This window comes from Aquarana catesbeiana, linkage group LG07 (genome assembly GCF_042186555.1).
Source record: "Aquarana catesbeiana isolate 2022-GZ linkage group LG07, ASM4218655v1, whole genome shotgun sequence".
NCBI classification, from domain to species: Eukaryota; Metazoa; Chordata; class Amphibia; order Anura; family Ranidae; genus Aquarana; species Aquarana catesbeiana.
Genome location: NC_133330.1, coordinates 16,610,019 through 16,631,376, shown reverse-complemented (window position 1 = coordinate 16,631,376; position 21,358 = coordinate 16,610,019). Strand labels below are relative to the sequence as shown.

General features: G+C 46.9%; 1 protein-coding gene across 1 annotated transcript in view; it reads left to right on the top strand.

Annotated features, from left to right (window-relative positions):
* The window catches only part of TRAIP (TRAF interacting protein), a gene marked incomplete in the record, with an annotated part of 27,514 nt that extends 10,991 nt beyond the window's left edge, over nt 1–16,523 (top strand). Inside the window, 6 exon segments of the mRNA XM_073591678.1 lie at nt 957–1,045; nt 2,540–2,695; nt 2,798–2,852; nt 3,830–3,955; nt 5,080–5,130; nt 14,939–16,523. Coding sequence (XP_073447779.1) covers nt 957–1,045; nt 2,540–2,695; nt 2,798–2,852; nt 3,830–3,955; nt 5,080–5,130; nt 14,939–15,058 — 597 coding nt within the window.
* Between the last annotated feature and the right edge of the window lie 4,835 nt (nt 16,524–21,358).

The window sequence follows — 21,358 nt, the reverse complement described above, 5'->3', positions numbered from 1 at the left end:
ACATTGTAGGACTGGTTGGGATAGGGTTAACTGTGTGCCTAGCCAGTGTTTTTGTACAGTGTGGGGGGGGCTTTTACTAGGAGAAGGCATGGATCCATGTCCTTGCTTTACAGAAACCCAGAATCCATGCCTTTCCTACTGACAAAGGAAATCTGGCTTGTTTACATGGGCAGACCGCTGTTCTCCCTCTGTACGGAACGATCGGCAGAACCCGCTGATTGGCTCCCGCTGTGTATAATCCCAGCTAGAGCCACTGGCCGCCCGCATTCCATGTCTGCTACCCGAAGGTGCAGGATTATGTGTGTGTGTGTGTGTGTGTGTGTGTATATATATATATATATATATATGTAAACTGCTATAGGGCGGTCATGAAGTGGTTAAAATTATTTATATATATATATATATATATATATATATATATATATTTTATTTATAATTTATTTATATTCCTGTATGTATATGTGTGTGTGTGTGTGTAAAATATATATATATATATATATATAGTTATAATATATATTCACACAAGCCAATCAATATACACTTATTGGGATTTTTTTTTTTTTAATCAGAAAGGTGTGTGGTGTTTGTTTTTTTGTTTTTCAAAAATTGTTTTATATTTTTTATTTATTTATAAAATAAACCCAGTGGTGATCTAACACCACCAAAAGAAAGCTCTATTTGTTTAAAAATTATATAAATTAAATTTTGTGCACCATGTTGCCTGACCGCGCAATTACCAGGTAAAGTAGCACAGTTCTGAATAGTAAATAATGGCCTGGTTTTGAAGGGGGTAAAACCTTCTAGAGCTGAAGTGGTTGAAGGAGCATCACCCCAACTTGGGGTCCAGTGGCGATATTCAGTCCATCATGTAGATCAGACGCAAACTGATGACAAGCCTTCCCTTCTTTCTGCAGGACGTTCTGTGACTTTGTGTATTTTTTTTTTCTCTTGCTCAGAGTCTGAAGAAAAAAGTTGAATTCTTGCAAAAGACACTGAGCACCCCGACGGCGACCAACGAAGCCCTGAGCCGCCTGATATTTGAGAGGTTTGTCGCCAACAATTCAGATAAGGTGCTTTTCACATGTAATGTAAATACAGCAGATGTGGGGGGATCACGGACCCCACTTCTGTCAGGCTGCCAGCTCCTATACCTGCCTATACCTGCCTGCCACATCTCTGACCTCAGATCCGCATTGGAGAGCTGAGAGACGCTCCCATAATGTGACGCACTGGTCCCTGCAATCCTCTTCTCACATCTTTCCCAGGTGCCCAGATGTGATGGGATGGGTGCCAGAGCTTGATTAGTGGTGACCGGCATGCCAGAAGACGTAGCACACTGCCGCTTCTCTGCACTGCTCTGCATGTTGGGGGGAGTGAAGAAAGAAAGCACTTTCGAGGGGGGACGTAGTGGTGACAATGCCGGCGCCGCAGAGAGGAGGGGGAGACGAGCGGAGCTTCGTTCCCCCGCATCGCTGGACCCTGGGACAGGTAAGTGTCCAATTATTAAAAGTCAGCAGCTGCTGACGCTTTAAGGCCTGGTTCTACCCTCCTCCCTAAATCCCGCCCCCGCTGTAAACTGACCACAGTATATCATGGCTGCTGAGCCCTGACACCGTGGTCAGTTAACGTACCTCTATTATACGCAGCCCTGTTCTGTCCTCTCCTCCCCTGCCTGTCTGCTTTGTGTCAGTGCCCCCCTCCTGCTGCCATTATAACTACAATAAATGTGTGTGCCTGTGTGTTATATAAACAAGCTGATGATTTATACCTTTTATTTTATTTTATTTTTTTAATATCAGAGCGTCTCCTGACGCTCACGTGACTCCTCGGCTCTCTCCTCCCCGGCTGATGTCAGTGGGAGTACTTGGCCCTTTCCCCTATAGCTGTCAGCCAGGCAGACGGAAGATAGAGCCGAGGAGTCGCATGATCGACAGGAGATGCTCCGCTTATAGGTACAAATCGGCAGCTTTTTTTTTTTTTTTTTTATAGAACACAGACGCTGGGACACACATGTTACAGAGGGGATGGGAGGATATTAATGTAGTGGTTTAACAACCACTTTAAGGTACTGGGTGCTGTAGCTTGGTTGTAATGGTGGCACGTGGGGAACTTCTGTTATACTGATGAGCAGCTCTAGAATAAAGAGCAGTATTATGAACGCACTATTATGGGAGCTCACTGACCACCATTAATTTTCCTGGGGCCCCCTGCTGACCACCAATGGAAGCAAAGCATTACTGGGGGGGGGGGGGGTCCACTGACAACCAATATATGATTTATATCTTAAAGCACATCCACAGTAGTTTCAGCGGGTGCAGCTTTTAAAATATTTTGACTGCTTCTGCGTTTTTAAAGTAAATCTCCAACTCCTGGACTTGCCTACCCCAAGTTGGCGAATGATGGGTACCCCCTGGTGTGTATATAATGGATAATCTTGTACTCCATGTGTCTTGGGCTCTATAGGAAGTGTGGGGGGGGGGGGGGGGGCATCCTTACTATTCTCTTTACCGTGTAACTGATCACGTTCCATATCTTTTAGCCCTGCTCCCATTGGACTAGAAAGGCCAAAACTCCGCCCACCTATGTTAGGCGAAGATGTAAACCTCGACCTCACCTTTAATATCGACACCCCGGAACCAAACCCAACCAAACCAGTAATCGCTCCCTTTAAGAAGCTGAAGCTCGATCAGGGAAAGTAAGTCAATGGAGATTTGTGTGTGTGTGTTTTTTGTTTCTGGGTTTAGTTTTATTTCTTATTTCCTTTTTTATTCTTTTTTTTTTTTTTTTTTTTACACAGTTCCCCTGTGAAGCGTCAAGCAAAGAATACCTTGCAGGAGTCTAAAGCCTTAAAGGTGAGTTTCCTAATAAAATAACCTTTTTAGGCTTTAAGTGATTATTACCTTGATTTTTTTTTTTTATAAACATGTTATACTTACCTGCTCTGTGTAATGGTTTTGCACAGAGCAGCCCCGATCCTCCCTCTTCTGGGGTCCCCCACTGGCGCTCCAGGCTCCTCCTCTTCGGCAAGTACCTTCCTAGGAAGCTGCTTCAATTTCAATCTGCCCTGCCTGTGTCTATAGACAGACAATGCGGCTGGGCCCCGCCCCCTGCGCCCTCATTACAAGATTTGATTGACAGTAACAGGAGCCAATGGCTCCCACTGCTACCAGTCTGCCCTGTGAGGCGCTGCTTTTATGCACAGCGCTGGATCAAGGTCAGCTCAGGTAAGTATAATGGATTGGGGGGGATCCTGTGGCATAGAAGTTTTGTTTTTTGTTTTTTTTTTTGTTTTTTTTTTTTTTTGTTTTTTTGTTTTTTTACCTTCACGCAGAGATTAGAGGTCTTGCCTACCGCAAATATACTGTGGCAGGTCAGCTCTATTGCGTGAAACATACCTGTACGTCATTTCATGCCATAGAAAGCGGGGACATGTGCTGATTGGACAGATGGGGACCCAATCAGCGGGTCCTGCGGATGCGCTGATCGTTCCCCCAGAGAGGTTGAACAACAATCTGCCTATGTAAACAAGGCAGATTGCCGTTCTGCCGGGGAAGAAAATGGAGATCTTGTGTTCCTGCTAGGAACACAGATCTGTGTCGTGTCCGTCCGTCCCCCCCCCCCCCCCCCCCCCGTTAGACCATTTCCCACACAGTTAGCAAGCACCCCCTAGGGTAGGGGTCTTCTCCTCTTCTTCTTTTCTTTTCTGCTCTTCTTCTTTTCTTTTCTCCTCCTTCTTTCATTGTGGTATCAATCCCAATTGTATGGATATATAACAATGCAATCATACTGATTGTGTCATATTTTAGTTAACTGGCCTATTTGTTTTCAGACAGTACCGGGTCACATAAACGTTGATGAGGAAGATGAACCGACGTTGCCGTCCTTTATAAAGAACTCTCTGATGCACAAGAGACCGATTGGGAGTATGTTACCTGCACAGCGCAACACAGGAGTGGTGAGAACATTCCTTCTTCAATTCACGGCAATCCTCTATGCATCAACTTCCATTATCCCCCCCCCCCCAATTCACAGCAATAATCAGGGTCTCTCTCCCCCCCCCCCCAATTCACCAATTCACAGCAATAGTCAGGTCAACCCCCCCAATTCACAGCAATAGTCAGGTCAACCCCCCAATTCACAGCAATAGTCAGGTCAACCCCCCCAATTCACAGCAATAATCAGGTCGTCGTCCCCCCCACCCCCCAATTCACAGCAATAGTCAGGTCAACCCCCCAATTCACAGCAATAGTCAGGTCTCAACCCCCCCCCCCCCCCCCCCACCCCCCCCCCCCAATTCACAGCAGGCAGATCACCCGGCTCTCCAACCCTCAGCGCTCTCCTCGCCCTGATTACATTTACTTTTTACAGTTAAAATTGGTGATTGACTTGGGAACATCATAGAATTGTGTATACTAAACGGCTAAAAAAAAAAAAAAATAAGATCTCAAAGTAGATCTAAACCAGATTACTAACCTGTCATATAAGTTATAACATGTTAATGTCATTTCAATTTTTTTTATTTTAATATCTGCAACTTTCATTAAAATAATCCCCTGGTGATCCTGCCATGAAAGTCCTTGTTCAGGCTTCTACTGTTTATAGGGTGACAACGCTCTGTCCCTGTCTCCCAATTGCTGTTCTGCGTTGTCACCTTGTCACATGGCCTTCAGGTGGAGACTACAAATGGCTGTTTATATACCCACAGTACAGAAAATGATCCGAAACCCAAATGCCAGGCAGCCATCACCAGAGTACGTTATGTGAAGTGACTGCATAGAGGTGGCGGGGGTGAACATGGATTTTATTTCAAACTGGCGCGTTTTTAATGATGTGCAATTTACAGAGCAAATCAAAGTAGATATAAATCTAAATGACATTCTTGATACCAAACGGAAAACCAAGAACAGCATCCCCCCCACCGATCTCCTTCACAGCATTGTCCCTATTGGCCTAGTAGAAGAGTTCTTCACACCTAATGAGACATAACAATGACGCCCTATTCAACACAAATGTATTCCTGAGGATTTTGCTAACTTGTGTTTATTTTATTTTTTTTTTTATTTTATTTTTTTTCTCCAGGTCAGAATGGGATTTGATGGTCTGGGTGGACGAACAAAATTTATTCAGACTGTATCCTTCTACCCCCATAATATGGGTTTATCCAGCAGTGGGCAGTTATCTGAGGGTGAGGTGTTTGGGATGAAGGTGGAGAATAAACGCTCACCGGCCACTTTATTAGGTACACCTGTTCAATTGCTCATTAACACTAATTGCTGATCAGCCAATCACATGGCAGCAACTCAATGCATTTAGGCGTCTAGACGTGGTGAAGACGACTTGCTGAAGTTCAAACCGAGCATCAGAATGAGGAAGAAAGGGGATTTAAGTGACTTTGAACGTGGCATGGTTGTTGGTGGCAGACGGGCCGGTCTGAGTATTTCTGGGATTTTCACACACAACCATCTCTCGGGGTTTACAGAGAATGGTGGGGAAAAGAAAATATCCAGTGAGCGGCAGTTGTGTGTTGATGTCAGAGATCAGAGTAGAATGGGCAGACTGGTTCCAGATGATAGAAAGACAACAGTAACTCAAATAACCCCTCGTTACACCCAAGGTATGTAGAATACCATCTCTGAACACACAACATATGGAACCTTGAAGCAGATGGGCTACAGCAGCAGAAGACCACACCGGGTGCCACTCCTGTCAGCTAAGATCAGGAAACTGAGGCTACAATTGGCACAGGATCACCAAATTGGACAATAGAAGATTGGAAAAACGTTGCCTGGTCTGATGAGTCTGGATTTCAGCTGCGACATTCAGATGGTGGGGTCAGAATTTGGTGCATGGATCCATCCTGCCTTGTATCACCGGTTCAGGCTGGTGGTGGGGGGTGTAATGGTGTGGGGGGGGATATTTTCTTGGCACACTTTGGGCCCCTTAGTAACAATTGATCATGGTTTATACACCACGGCCTACCTGAGTATTGTTGCTGACCATGTCCATCCTTTATGACTACAGTGTCCCCATCTTCTGATGGCTCCTTCCAGCAGGATAATGCACCATGTCACAAAGCTCCAATCATCTCACCACTGGACATGAGGTCCTGTACTCCAATGGCCTCCACACTCACCACATCTCATCCAATAGAGACTTTTGGATGTGCAGCTGACAAATCTTCAGCAACTGTGTGATGTTATCGTGTCACTATGGAGTAAAATCTCTGAGGAACGTTTCCAACACCTTGTTGTATCTATGCCACCAAGAATGAAGGCCAAAGGGGGTCCAACCCGCTACTAGCAAAGTGTACCTAATAAAGTGGCCAGTGAGTGTATATAGGAAGTGGAGCACATGAGAAGAAACTGTGGTTGGGGGGGCTTTAGCTTTAATTGCTGCAAATGAATGATTCTGAAATATAACATTTGTACAGAGAACAGTCAACCTTGCCAATATATTGACTATAATTCCTGATCTATTTTGATTCAGTTGTGAAGGCATGACTCAAATTAACCCCAAAACTTCCCTCTTCCCCCTTCTAGATTATGTCCCAGCATTATTTCTTTTTTCTTTTATATTCTTACTGTAGTTTTGTGACATCACTAGGCTGGTAAAACCTATTGGGGGGAGCTTTTGGAAGTTCAGTTTCCATTGACAAAGGTAATCCCCAAGAACTACATCTCCCGAGAGCCCTTTGTATACATTGTGTGGGTAAGGCTCTTGGAAAGTAATGCAGCAACGTCATTTGCTGGGAAAGAAATCTATGCATGCGGAGAGGGGGGCGGGGGATAACTGCAGATCTGTAGGCAGGCCATAGATGCCGACACCCCCCCCATCAACACAGACAATGCTCACAGGGGAATCCCTCTGGCCAAGGCGTTGTGTTTTCCCGGCTGGGGGGAAGGGCAGGGGAAGCCATCCCGTAAGTAATTCTTGCTTGTGGCTACAGCAGCCGCTAACGATAAACGCAAGTAAATCTGGCAAGCTGGATTTACCCAAATTGATCGATCGACTTGGTACTTCAGCCTGCCCACACATAGTTCGAATCTTGGCCGCTTCCTGCTGAACCGGATGAGATTCGAACCGTCTATGGGCCAGTCTTCGCAATCAGAGCTGGAAGTTTTTTTTAACTCAAACAGGAAGTTAAAAGGTTGCTGGAGATCTGGAAGTTCAGGTATTTTCTGTACTTGGTGTTACTTGCCGTGTGAAATATGGAGAAATGTGTATAATTTGGGGTTTTTTAAGTTTTCTTTTCCCTAGACCAGGAGTCTCCAAACTACGACCTTCTACAAGATTTTTTCTGGCCCATGGCTAGAGTCAATAGAGCATCCTCAACGTGCACAAACTGAGGATTCGGGTCCGAAAAGGCTGCCCAATGGTCTCCACTTCAGGCCGCCGCCCCCACCCCCCCCCCCCCCCCCCCAATCTGAAGCACAGGTTTGCCTCTGCTGCAATGTCATAATTCTGTTGGTTGCTAGGAACGCTGGCATCTTGGCAACCAATGACCTGCTTGCCCCTACATTAAACAGGAGGACAAAACCTCCTCTCTCCATATCTGCTGTTCCTTCCAGCTTCCCCATGCTTCAGGCAAGCTGAAAGCCTTATAGTAGTAAGGGTGGCTCTGATGTAATTGGGGGGGGGGGGGGGGGCTTGGCTCTGATGTGAACCCTGATTAAACACTTAAGGACCGGCCTATTTTTCAGACTCAGTATTTACAAGTTTAAAATCGTTTTTTTTCCCATTTCCGTCTTTCAGGACAGCACCATAGAGAGACCTTGGCTCCTCCCCTTCTGAGGAAACACCGCCTTCAACTTAAAGCTTTAAACTTCACCGCTCTCCCCCGGCCCCTCAGTTCTGGTGTTTCCTCCGGTGGGGAGACATCGCAAGGAACCAGGGCCGCACAGCTAGGGAGGCTGAGGCTAATTGCAGGCTGACCAAAGGGGGCGCTCTCTCTCTGGCTCTCTCCTGCTCATTTTTTCTAAGAAAGCTGCAGTCTAAGGGGCTAGGGTGGCTGAGTACCTTTTAGAAGACTGCACATCACGCTCCCCCAGCTTCTCTTAGTGAAGTTGTAAGCTGGGGGGGTCCGTTTTCTTTCTTGCCTAGCAGTGGCATAGGCGGAGGCACAGAAGACCGCCCTGCACTTGCAGCCAGCGGGGGAGCTCTGAGCGCTGGGTCGGAGGACGGGTGACGTCATTTCCGGCGGAGGTCGATGTTTCCGTCTGACCCGTGACTTCCGGTTCCGGTCGCGGTGTTGAAAACGGACCGCGCGTTCGGCTGGTGCTGCCTCTGACCTGCTGTGGGGACAGCACACAGGGGCTTGGATCACCACTGCACTCTAAGGAGATGTCGGAAGCAGAGGCTTCAAGAACCGCTCCAGGAGAATCCTGCACCAGCCACTCTAAGGTAAGAGGAACCCTGGGGTGGTGTTCCCTTACCGCTTCCTGTAAAGCTCCACAGGTGTAGAACTCCCCCTGGTGGTGAAGGGGGGGAAAGGGTTGTGACTGGGTCCCTGGTGATGGTTGGTCCCGGGAAGTGCACCCCTGGTGGCCCTCCGTGGTAGTGCTGGTGAAAGTTTGCTGATTGCTCCCTACTTTTAACTTGTTTTCCAGGGCAAAGCTACAGAGAAAAGCAAGTCGCCCCACAGTGCCAAGAAGAAATGCCCCTCATGTAAAATCACAATGGGGGAATCTTGGTCTAAACCCCTTTGCAGGGATTGTATAGAGGGGCTAGTAAGGGAGCAATCTGGAGAACAGTCTTCAGATTTAGCAGCATCCGTGAAAGAACTTTCCAATACGGTGCAGACTTTTAAAACATTATTTGCCAGTCTTCAGTTGCCTCAGCCGCAGGTTGTTTCTCCACCAGCACAGCAGAGTGTTCCTCAATCCTTAATGGATGCTCCCTCGGGAAGTGGAGAGAATCCAGGAGGTGCCAGATTCGAGGTTGAGGAAGAGCCTGATAGCGGGTCCTCAGATCCCCAGGGGGAATCAGAGGGAGAGGAGGTGGAAGGGGAATCCACAAGATCCTCTCGCTACAAGCTTTCCCTGGAGGAGGTGGAGGAGCTCCTAGGAGCCATTCATACCACCCTAGGAATCCAGGAGGAAAGGAAAAAACTTTCACTCCATGACCAGATGTACAAGGGACTAGGGGAACATAAAAGGAAGGTGTTCCCGGTCCATGAGGTCTTAGTCGACGCCATCAAAAAGGAGTGGCAAGACCCCGAAAGGAAGCCTTTCCTTTCAAAGGCACTTAAGCGTAGGTTCCCCTTTGCAGAAGAGGAGGCGCTGGTATGGAACAAATCGCCTAAGCTAGACGCAGCCTTTTCGCAGGTCTCCAGGCACACTGACTTGGCCTTTGAGGACATGGGGGCACTCCCAGATCCCATGGATAAAAGGATAGATTCCCTCCTGAAAAAATCCTGGGACTCTTCCATAGGGAACCTCAAACCTGCCATGGCGTCCACGGTGGTGGCACGAAACATGGAGTATTGGCTAACGCAAATTAAGGCGCATATAGAGGCGGGTACGCCTAAGGAAACAATCCTTTCGTCTTTTCCCATGCTCCTTAAAGGAATAGCTTACCTGGCAGATGCGTCAGCTGAATCGGTGCGTATGTCTGCAAGATCAGCCGCATTGTCCAATTCAGCAAGAAGAGCCCTATGGCTTAAAACATGGCAGGGAGATACCGCATCCAAGGTTAAACTCTGCGGCATTCCTCTCACGGGGGACTTGCTTTTCGGGCCAGGTCTGGAAGCTGTATTGGATAGAACGGCTGACAGAAAAAAGGCATTTCCTTTTAAAAGAAAACCGGCAGAGACTAAAAGAAAGTCTCGGCCGTGGAAGAAGTTGGACCCCCCAAAATCTGATCAACAGAAAAAGGGGTGGGGACAAAAAGGGAAGGGGCGTGGGGGGGCTATTTTTCGCCCTCCTGAACAGCCCAAAAAGACAAAGTGACAGAATAACGGTGGGAGGAAGACTGGGGGCCTTCCTTCCACAGTGGGAGATGATCACCTCCAACAATTTTATTTTGGAAGTCATAAGAAGAGGGTACAGGTTGGAGTTTGCAGAACCTCCACCATGCAGACTCCTCGTAACCACGCTTCCGAAATGTGCAGAGAGGTCAGCGGCTCTCCTTTCCTCCCTCCAGGAGTTGGAGGAACAGGAGGTGGTAGTTCGAGTGCCAGAAGGAGAGACGGGCAGAGGCTTTTACTCCCACATTTTTGTGGTGCGCAAACCCTCGGGGAAGTTCAGGCTCATCCTGAACCTGAAGCCTCTGAACGTCTCTCTCACCTACAGGAGGTTCCGAATGGACTCAATCTATTCGGTAAAGACACTTCTTCCTCCAAACTGCTTTATGGCATCGATAGACTTGAGGGATGCCTACCTGCACATTCCCATTGCAGATCAGTGTCAAAGGTTCCTCAGGCTGGCAATAAATACCAGAGAAGGGACCTTTCACTGGCAGTTCAGGGCCCTTCCCTTCGGACTATCCTCTTCCCCCCGCATCTTCACCAAAGTCATGGTAGAAGTCTTGGCTTTCCTACGGATCAGGGGCATTTCAGTGATCGCTTATTTAGACGATCTACTACTTTTTGCCCCTTCCGCGGAACAACTGTCGCAGGACCTGCAGTTGACAAGGAACATCTTAGAGGGTCTAGGTTGGCTCTTAAATCTGGAGAAGTCCAATCTGACTCCTTCGCAAAAAGTAATCTTTTTAGGTTACCTGTTGGACTCAACAAAACAAAAGGTCTTCCTGCCTATGGAGAAAATCCAGAAGGTAGACAGGGCAATGTCGTTACTCCAGGGCAGCCAACAAATATCAGTAAGAAAGGCTATGTCAGCCTTGGGGTTACTGACGGCAGCACTTCCAGCAGTCCAGTGGGCAGGATTACACTTTCGCCCCTTGCAACTATTTATCCTGAGCATTTGGGACCACAGTCAGGAATCTTTGGATTCCCTGATAACTGTACCGGACCAGGTCAAGAGATCCCTATGGTGGTGGCGGAAAGAAGCCAATCTCTCTCAGGGTCTGGAATGGGTTCTGCCGGTGTCCAGATGCGTCACGACCGATGCGAGTGGCATGGGTTGGGGGGCGCATATGGGGGACCGGGTGGCTCAGGGAGGCTGGCGGAAGGAGGACGCAGGAAGATCCTCCAACTGGAGGGAGCTGAAGGCAGTAGCCTTGGCACTCAAAACTTTTCAAAAGGAACTTCAGGGACAGCATGTGAGAGTCCGGTCGGACAACTCCTCAGCTGTAGCCTACATAAACAGGCAGGGGGGTACCAGGAGCAGACCTCTGTGGACCCTGGTAGAAAGTATTCTCAGATGGGCCGAATTAAACGTCCTATCCCTCTCGGCAGTGCATCTGAAGGGGGATCAAAATCTGGTGGCGGATTACCTCAGCAGGAAACGGCTGAGGGAAGGCGACTGGGTTCTGAATCAGGGGGTTTTCGAAGCAATATCCCAGAAATGGGGAAGGCCATGCATAGACCTCTTTGCCTCGATAGAAAACAGGAAGGTGCATCTCTTCTTCTCCCTAAACAGGTGGGATGGAGCTCTAGGGATAGACGCACTGGCTCAGAGTTGGGCTTTCGACAGGTGTTATGCCTTCCCCCCACCTGTACTAATCCCAGCCGTCCTAAGAAAATTCCAACTGGAAAACACAACTCTCATTCTTATTGCGCCACATTGGCCCAGGAGGCCTTGGTTCTCCATCCTGAGAAGTCTGGCAGCGGAACCCCCCTGGCTTTTGCCAGTTCAGGAGAATCTCCTTTCCCAGGGGCCAATCTGTTGTCCCCAGGTGGGGAGATGGAGCCTCGCGGCTTGGCTACTGAGGAAGAACTGTTGAAGAACAGAGGTTTCTCAGATAGCTTGGTAAAGACCCTCCTTAACTGCAGGAAAAAAGAAACCCAGGTCATCTACCAAAAAACATGGAGGCGTTTTAATAGCTGGTGTACAGAAACTTCTTTTGATACTCACAGCTCTATAGCGGTCTTAGAGTTCCTGCAGGCAGGGGCGGACAAGGGGTTAGCCCTTGGCACCCTGAAAGGACAGGTTTCTGCTTTGAGTGTGTTTCTGGAGAAACAACTAGCCTCCGATCCTTGGGTCAGTAGATTTTTTAAAGCATTGAGTAGGCAGAGACCTCTGAAGGTCCCCCCCTTCCCAATGTGGGATCTTTCCTTGGTCCTACAAGCACTTACAGGGGAACCCTTTGAGCCATTGGAGACGTGTACACTAAAATGGATTAGCCTCAAAACGGTGTTTTTGGTGGCAATCACTACGGCAAGAAGAGTAAGTGAACTCGAGGCCCTCTCCATTAGGGCCCCCTTTTTTCAGGTATTCCCGGACAGGGTAATTTTTAAGGCCGATCCGGCCTTCTTACCGAAAGTAGCCTCGGTTTTTCATAGAGGCCAGGAAATTGTTTTGCCCACCTTTTGTTTGAATCCTGTGAGGGAACAGGAACATAGGTTTCATAAACTAGATGTAAGAAGGTGTGTCCTGCAATACTTGGAGGATACAAAACCATTTAGAAAATCTGATTCCTTTTTTGTGTTATTTTCAGGAACCAGGAAGGGAGGCAAAGCCTCGAGGCGCACTTTAGCTAGGTGGCTAAGGTTAGCTATCAGTCAGGCTTATATAATTAGCGGGTTAGAAGCCCCCAAGGGTATCGGGGCACACTCCACAAGGGCAGTGGCGACCTCTCAGGCCGAGTGGGCTGGTGCGTCTCCGGAGCAGATCTGTAGAGCGGCAACGTGGTCTAGATTCGACACGTTCGTGAAACACTACAGATTGGACCTTCTGTCAGCAAAAGACCAGGCTTTTGGGCGTAAGGTTCTGCAGGCAGTAGTCCCACCCTAAGGTAAGGTGCTCGCTCATCCTCTCTATGGTGCTGTCCTGAAAGACGGAAATGGGAAAATCGGAGTTACTTACCGGTAACGTCCTTTTCCAGGAGTCTTTCAGGACAGCACAGTTACCCACCCTACTGTAGGGATATTCGTGAAGGAGTTCATCGCAGAAGAACGTCAGGTAAGATCAAAGTTATTATGACGTGTTCTTGTGTCTCCCCAGCTAACCGGAGGTCCTCTTGAAGAACTGAGGGGCCGGGGGAGAGCGGTGAAGTTTAAAGCTTTAAGTTGAAGGCGGTGTTTCCTCAGAAGGGGAGGAGCCAAGGTCTCTCTATGGTGCTGTCCTGAAAGACTCCTGGAAAAGGACGTTACCGGTAAGTAACTCCGATTTTTTTTTTTTTTTTTTTTTTGCTAGAAAATTACCTGGAACCCCCAAACATTATTTTTGTTTTCGAATGGCCTAGAGAATAAAATGGCGGTCGTTGCAATACTTTCTGTCACACCGTATTTGCACAGCGGTCTTGCATGCGCACTTTTTTTTGTGGAAAAAATTAACTTTTTTTAATTTAAATAAGACAACAGTAGTTAGCCCAATTTTTTTTTTCATATATTGTGAAAGATAATGTTACGCCGAGTAAATTGATACCCAACATCGTGACTTGTTGGATATCAATTTACTCGGCGTAACATTATCTTTCACGATATATAAAAGAAATTGGGCTAATTTTACTGTTGTCTTCAAAATTGCCCCCACTTGTGGAATGACGACAACCTTTTACCCTTAATCTCCATAGGCGACGTTTAAAAATTTCTACAGGTTCCCAGTTTTGAGTTTACAGAGGAGGTCTAGGGCTAGAATTATCGCTCTAACGATCGCGGCGATACCTCACATGTGTGGTTTGAACACCTTTTTCAGATGCGGGTGCTGCTCACGTATGCGTTCGCTTCTGCACGCAAGATCGGCTTTTTTTTTTTTTTTTTTTTTTTTTTTTTTGACACTGTCCTTTTTAAAATAAAATAACATTTTAGGTCACTTTTATTCCTATTACACGGAATGTAAAAATAGTAATAGAAAATAAAAGCATGACAGGACCTCTTAAATATGAGATCTGGAGTGAAAAAGACCTCAGATCTCATATTTACACTAAAATGCAATATATAAAACTAAAATAAAAAAATTCTCCTTTTTAAGAGCATTGGGCGGAAGTGACGTTTGACATCACTTCCGCCTTCCAGTGCTATGGAGCCGAGCGAGGGGCCATCTTCCCCTTCACTCGGTATCCAGGCAGCGAGGAGAAAGGACGCAACCTCTTAGCGGCGGGTTCGGGGGGGGGGGGGGGGGTGGCTGGGCCCTCTCCCGCCACCGATTAGAAAAAATGTCCACCGCAATGTCCCACTATAAGTCGCTGATCGCCGTCATTACTAGCACAAAATAAACAAAAGAGGGTGCACCACCTACTCTAACTACATTACTTTTGCTTATTAATATGCTATTTATACTGTTGGATCTTTTTACATTCTTAGCGGCTACATTCTAACTAAAAGTTCTTGGTTACCATGTTTTGTGTAAAAAGAGGAAGTAGTGACTTCCTGTTTAATTCTACCTACAGGTAACGCTTACCTGTAAGTACTATAAATATCTCCTAAACTTGCACCGTTTAGGAGCTCTTTGTTATATACGCCGACGTCACCGGCGCACTGAAGGAACGGCCGGCCAATCGCGCTATTTCGTCAGGGCCCTGTGCGGTGACCGGCACCCATGCGCAGTGCGTGACGTCATCACAGCTCCGGCCAATCACACCGCCGGAGCCTGTGAAACCCGGAAGACGCTCTGGGGGAAAATGTCAGCGGTGTGCGGGTGCGGCTGCAACAGCTTCCTTCTAAGGTAGGTATTTCATAATGAGATAGCATGCTCATTTTTTGTCTTGCAGGTTTTTTTTTTTTTCAATAAAAATCTATTGAAAGTGGGAGGGAAAAAAAAGAGGGCGCCCCAGCTATGTGGGATAATGCACTAGGCTGGTGCACCCTATTTTATTTGTTTTATTGCTACTTAGACACCTGTATTGTATTTGTAGTTGATCTCCTTAACGCGCCCTCCAGAGCCCCTTGACTGAAATCCGGCCCCTCCCAGCCAAGCTAAAGAGGAAGAAGGTTAGCCGGCCGGTGGCGTCCTCCACCAGCACTTCCAATCAGCCGCGGTTGGAGGACTTCCTGAAGTGAGACGCCTTTACCTTCTCTATGGACTGTTGTGACAGCCATCTAATGTAATAAAGTCCTTTGTATCAAGGTGAAATGTCGGTCCTCTGGACTCTAGACGAGGGAGGGGTTCTATAGGAGATTACTAGTCTTGCGTTGTGACCGGATGACGAGGAAGTCGTACTTGGCTCTGTAGAAGCTGTCCCTCCGTATATTACTGCCTGGAAATCTACGATGTAAATGTGCCCATTTCCTGCAGTGTGTGTGGACTGTGATTGGACGGAGGTATGTCCTGCCTCAATAGAAAGCCTGCCATGCCATGTGTGCCGATTGGCCCTCATGGTATACAAACCCGACTCTATTTTTTATTTCTAATTCTAAATTTATAACTTACAATGGCTACTTAGTGTACATAAAGACAAAACCATTTTCTTTTTGGGTGGAGTGGGGAAGGGTTAGGACCCCCCAATGGAGACCCCCACTTTTATATTGCTGTCTGCCCCCCAATGGAGAGAGTTCTCTGTATTTGTTTTGCTGACCGTGAAAGAAAGTGATGGGGAATTCTTTAGAAGTTGTCACCAGAACAAGAGGTGAAGTGAAATTTTCCAGTGGGGACAACTAAGAGGAGATTTCCTCCTCCCCTTTTTTTGGAGGCATTTCTGCTAAGAAGTGAATATCCTGATCTCCTACTGTTACTAAGGGAAAAAAAAAAGTAGCTTTTGACTATACATTCACTTTCAAGTGTAGCTAAAGCCAAAAACTTTTGTAGTTTTGGATGGAGTAGGAGAATGGTTGGATCATCTGGTTGGATCACAAAGATCGGCTGAACACTGATATCAGCATTTTCTTGAAAAGTTCTTGTGGGTTGTGCATACAGAAAGCCCCACCTGGGAGCTCCCACCTTGATGCGTTTTCAGGAGGTGGGCTTAGTCATTGGAATTTTATGCCCACCAATAGGGTGAAATGCTCTACAGTGGCTGGGGCTTCCAGTGTGCATTGGTGGAACAATAAAGCTTTATGGAAACGTTGACCTCCATGGGTGGGGCTTGTCTTTTTGTGATTCAGCCTTCTAGCGGGAGCATGGAAGAGCGCCACCCTGCCTGCATGTGCACTGGTGGCACGCTATGTAAGCAGCAACATCTTCTGCTTGTGTCCTCCTTGGAGATCATTTTTCAGAGCTGCAATGGGGACTGAGAGGAAAGTCCCTTCTTCGTTGTCCCCAATGGAACATGTCTTGTTACTTCCTATTCTGTAACAGTTTGGATTTCCCCATCACTTTCAGTCTTGGTGACAATGGTAACCAGGATCCATAAGGGTGAATCTCCACAGCAGGGACACGCGGCAATCTAAAACTAACCGTTCGCCACTCCTTACCCAACTAAAATGGCTGTAGATGCACTTTACGTTTTTATTTTGTATTCAGGTAAGAATCTGTGAGTTTTGTTGTGAATGAATGGAATATTCTGTGCATGTTTTCTGTGCAAATAAATGTACATATAAGTGTGAAGCTTGTGATATACTCCTTTTTATCATTTATAGGACCTCAAATGCCCTCTTGCTGCGTGTATTGATAACTCCATGGGAGTTGGAGATGAGGTGGATTAGAGCCCAACATCCCCATCATCATTTCTGGGAGGAATGACACTTAGGCCGGGTTCACACATATGCGGCCGCGGGTTCGTGCCTGGGGTCCGGTGTGTCCCTGTTCACCGGTTCAGCAGGAGGAAGGAGGTCCTGATTCCTTTATATAGATCTTTATATCACTAGAGGGGTCACCAACAGGAGGAAGAAGGTCCTGATTCCTCTATATACAGTGGGAATGGAAAGAATTCAGACTCCCTTAATTTTTTCACTCTTTGTTATATTGCAGCCATTTGCTAAAATCATTTAAGTTCATTTTTTTCCCTCATTAATGTACACACAGCACCCCATATTGACAGAAAAACACAGAATTGTTGACATTTTTGCAGATTTATTAAAAAAGAAAAACTGAAATATCACATGGTCCTAAGTATTCGGACCCTTTGCTCAGTATTTAGTAGAAGCCCCTTTTGATCTAATACAGTAATGAGTCTTTTTGGGAAAGATGCAACAAGTTTTTCACACCTGGATTTGGGGATCCTCTGCCATTCCTCCTTGCAGATCCTCTCCAGTTCTGTCAGGTGGATGGTAAACGTTGGTGGAGCCATTTTTAGGTCTCTCCAGAGATGCTCAGTTGGGTTTAAGTCAGGGCTCTGGCTGGGCCATTCAAGAACAGTCATGGAGTTGTTGTGAAGCCACTCCTTCGTTATTTTAGCTGTGTGCTTAGGGTCATTGTCTTGTTGGAAGGTAAACCTTCGGCCCAGTCTAAGGTCCTGAGCACTCTGGAGAAGGTTTTCGTCCAGGATATCTCTGTACTTGGCCACATTCATCTTTCCCTCGATTGCAACCAGTCGTCCTGTCCCTGCAGCTGAAAAACACCCCCACAGCATGATGCTGCCACCACCATGCTTCACTGTTGGGACTGTATTGGACAGGTGATAAGCAGTGCCTGGTTTTCTCCACACATACCGCTTAGAATTAAGGCCAAAAAGTTCTATCTTGGTCTCATCAGACCAAAGAATCTAATTTCTCACCATCTTGGAGTCCTTCAGGTGTTTTTTTTTTTTTTTTAGCAAAATCCATGTGGGCTTTCATGTGTCTTGCACTGAGGAGAGGCTTCCGTCGGGCCACTCTGCCATAAAGCCCCGACTGGTGGAGGGCTGCAGTGATGGTTGACTTTCTACAACTTTCTCCCATCTCCCGACTGCATCTCTGGAGCTCAGCCACAGTGATCTTTGGGTTCTTCTTTACCTCTCTCACCAAGGCTCTTCTCCCCCGATAGCTCAGTTTGACCGGACGGCCAGCTCTAGGAAGGGTTCTGGTCTTCCCAAACGTCTTCCATTTAAGGATTATGGAGGCCACTGTGCTCTTAGGAACCTTAAGTGCAGGAGAAATATTTTTGTAACCTTGGCCAGATCTGTGCCTTGCCACAATTCTGTCTCTGAGCTCTTCAGGCAGTTCTTTTGACCTCATGATTCTCATTTGCTCTGACATGCACTGTGAGCTGAAAGGTCTTGTATAGACAGGTGTGTGGCTTTACTAATCAAGTCCAATCAGTATAATCAAACACAGCTGGACTCAAATGAAGGTGTAGAACCATCTCAAGGATGATCAGAAGAAATGGACAGCACCTGAGTTATATATATGAGTGTCACAGCAAAGGGTCTGAATACTTAGGACCATGTGATATTTCAGTTTTTCTTTTTTAATAAATCTGCAAAAATGTCAACAAATCTGTGTTTTTCTGTCAATATGGGGTGCTGTGTGTACAATATGGGGTGCTGTGTGTACATTAATGAGGAAAAAAAATGAACTTAAATGATTTTAGAAAATGGCTGCAATATAACAAAGAGTGAAAAATTTAAGGGGGTCTGAATACTTTCCGTCCCCACTGTAGATCTTTATATCACTAGAGGGGTCACCAGCAGGAGGAAGGAGGTCCTGATTCCTCTATATAGATCTTTAGTTAGATCCCATTTAGAATAGTGTGTCCAGTTCAGGAGACCTCACTTGCATAAAGATATTGATAAGATAGAACAAGTCCAGAGACAGGCAATGCAAATGGTGAAAGGTCTGAGGGATAAAATATATCAGTAGAGACTGCAGGAACTTCATGTGTCCAGTCTGGAGGAAAGACGGAAAATAGGGGACATGTAACCTTGAAATACAAGAAGTGCGTGAATAAGGTTCAGGATTTTGAGTGTGAAGCTAAGATGAAGAACATGGGGACATGGCCTTCAACTATCTGGAGGAAAATTAGGGACTAACCTTAGAAAGTATTTTACAAAAAAAGGAGTTTATGCTTAGAAAAGACTTCTAGCAAAGGCAGTGAATCAGTCAACAGTAAGTGAATTTAATACTTGGGACAAAGAGATCTAAACTCAGATACAAAGGCTGAAAAAATGTTCTCCTTTAGACTTATTACCAGTCCAGCCCACCTTGTGGAGATGAGATGTTTTGTGTTCTGAGACAAGAATTGAAGTTGCTGTGTTTGAGTTAGAATTGCCGTTCACCCAACCAGTCACCTACACACAGTATAGTTAGCACTCCTTTCATTAGGAACCATCTACAGAAGTGGTCTCCAAGCTGTGGCCCTGGGGCTGAACGCAGCCCTTTGCTTGCTTTTATCCGGCCCTTGGGGCACCATTCCACCCAGTGGCACCAACAATGGGGCCTAATTCCTGTCGCTGATACCAACAATGGGGTACCATTCCTCCCACTGACGCCATCAAAGGGGCACAATTTCTCCCACTGACACCAGTGATGGGGCACAATTCCTTTCGTTAATACCAATTATGGGGCACTATTCATCCCACTGACACCAAAAATGGGCACTATTCCTCCCACTGACACCAACAAAAGGACAAAACTCCTCCCACTGACACCAACGATGGGACAGAATTTTTCTATAGGCACCAATGATGGGGCACTATTCCTCCAAGTGACGTCAACAATGGGGCACTAGTCCTGCCACTGATACCAAAGATGGGGTACTGGCCATAGTCCGGCTCCCCTAAAGTCTGAGAGACCGTAAACTGGCCCTTTGTTTAGAATGTTTGGAGACCCCTGATCTACAGTATATAGGACATCCGTTATCCGTGTGCCTCACATAAGAATTATCTGTTGCTGTGGGGGAAACACAGCCAGTTTCAAATAGATACCATCTGACCTGTGTAAGCCATATCTTGACATGAACACCCCCCCCGAAAAAAAAAAAAAGCCAAATCCTTCTCTCCCAAGTACACAACTAATACACAGTAAAATGTGCAGTCCCTTTATACAGCAGAAAAGCAACCATAGCATCCGATGTGACCTGTTTCGAACTAACAAAAAGGAGAGCAGTGCTCATGGGCAGGGTACTATATAGGAAAAATGCAAAGAGGTCCCCACCACGCTTTCAATTTAGCCAGCCAACACTTTGCAATTACCTGTGGAAGCAACACTGCTACGTCAAAGCTTCTCTGATAGGTCTGGTCCCTAACCCTAAACCAGGGATCTTCAAACTACGGCCCTCCAGCTGTTGCGGAACTACACGTCCCATGAGGCACTGTAAAACTCTTACATTCACAGACATGACTAGGCATGATGGGAATTGTAGTTCCTGAACAACTGGAGGGCCATAGTTTGAAGACCACTGCGAGTCTAAACTATCCGACTTCAGCCCATGACGTTAAACCCGCTCACTCAATGGAGAAATGGAAGGAGGACATCCCAGCTTTGGGGGAGGATGAATGGGAGGACTGCATTTCCGCCTACATCCCCTCTATGATAGCAGCCAAAGACGGGTTCATTCAGCTCAAATGTATACATAGGGCCTACTTCACCCCATACAGAGTGGCCAAAATATACCCACATCGAGACCCCGAATTTCCCCAGAGGTAGGACCGAGGAAGGGACATTCTGGCATATGGTTTGGGCTTGCCCAAGGCTCAGAGCATATTGGGAAGGGGGTAGCGGAGATGCTTAGTGACATGGAGGGGGAACTAGGGTACCATTAGACCTCCATGGTACTCCTGCTGAGCTACTTGGGCGAGGTGGAGGGGGACAGATACACTAAGCTCTGCATTACGTTCTCACTGTTCTATGCTAGGAGGGAGATAATGTTGCATTGGAAGTCATCCGAACCCCCTACCCTTAAAGTGGGGTTCCACCCAAAAATGGAACTTCCACTTTTTGGACCCCCTCCGGTGTCACATTTGGCACCTTTCAGGGGGGAGGAGGGAGCAGATACCTGTCTAATACAGGTATTTGCTCCCACTTCCTGGCATAGATCACCGCGGCGCTTGTGGTGACCTTCGCCACTTCCGGCGCCTACACTCTCCTCCACCGCTGTATTCTGGGAGACACACAGGTCCCAGGACACAGCAGGGACCAGAGAGGACGCGCAGCGCGACTCGTGCATGCGCAGTAGGGAACCAGGAAGTGAAGCCGCACGGCTTCACTTCCTTATTCCCTTACCGAGGATGGCGGCGGCAGCAGCCGAAGGACGGATCGGCTTCGGCTGCCGACATCGCGGGCTCCCTGGACAGGTAAGTGTCCATATATTAAAAGTCAGCAGCTGCAGTATTTGTAGCTGCTGGCTTTTAATATTTTTTTTTTTTTTCGGCGGACCTCCACTTTAATTCCTGGAAAAAAGGCGGTGGATTCAGTGCTACCCCTATACAAACTCACATACAAGAGTAGGCAGTGCCCTGCTAAATTCGACAAGGTTTGGTCGGCATGCGTGGATGAGGGGACGGAGAG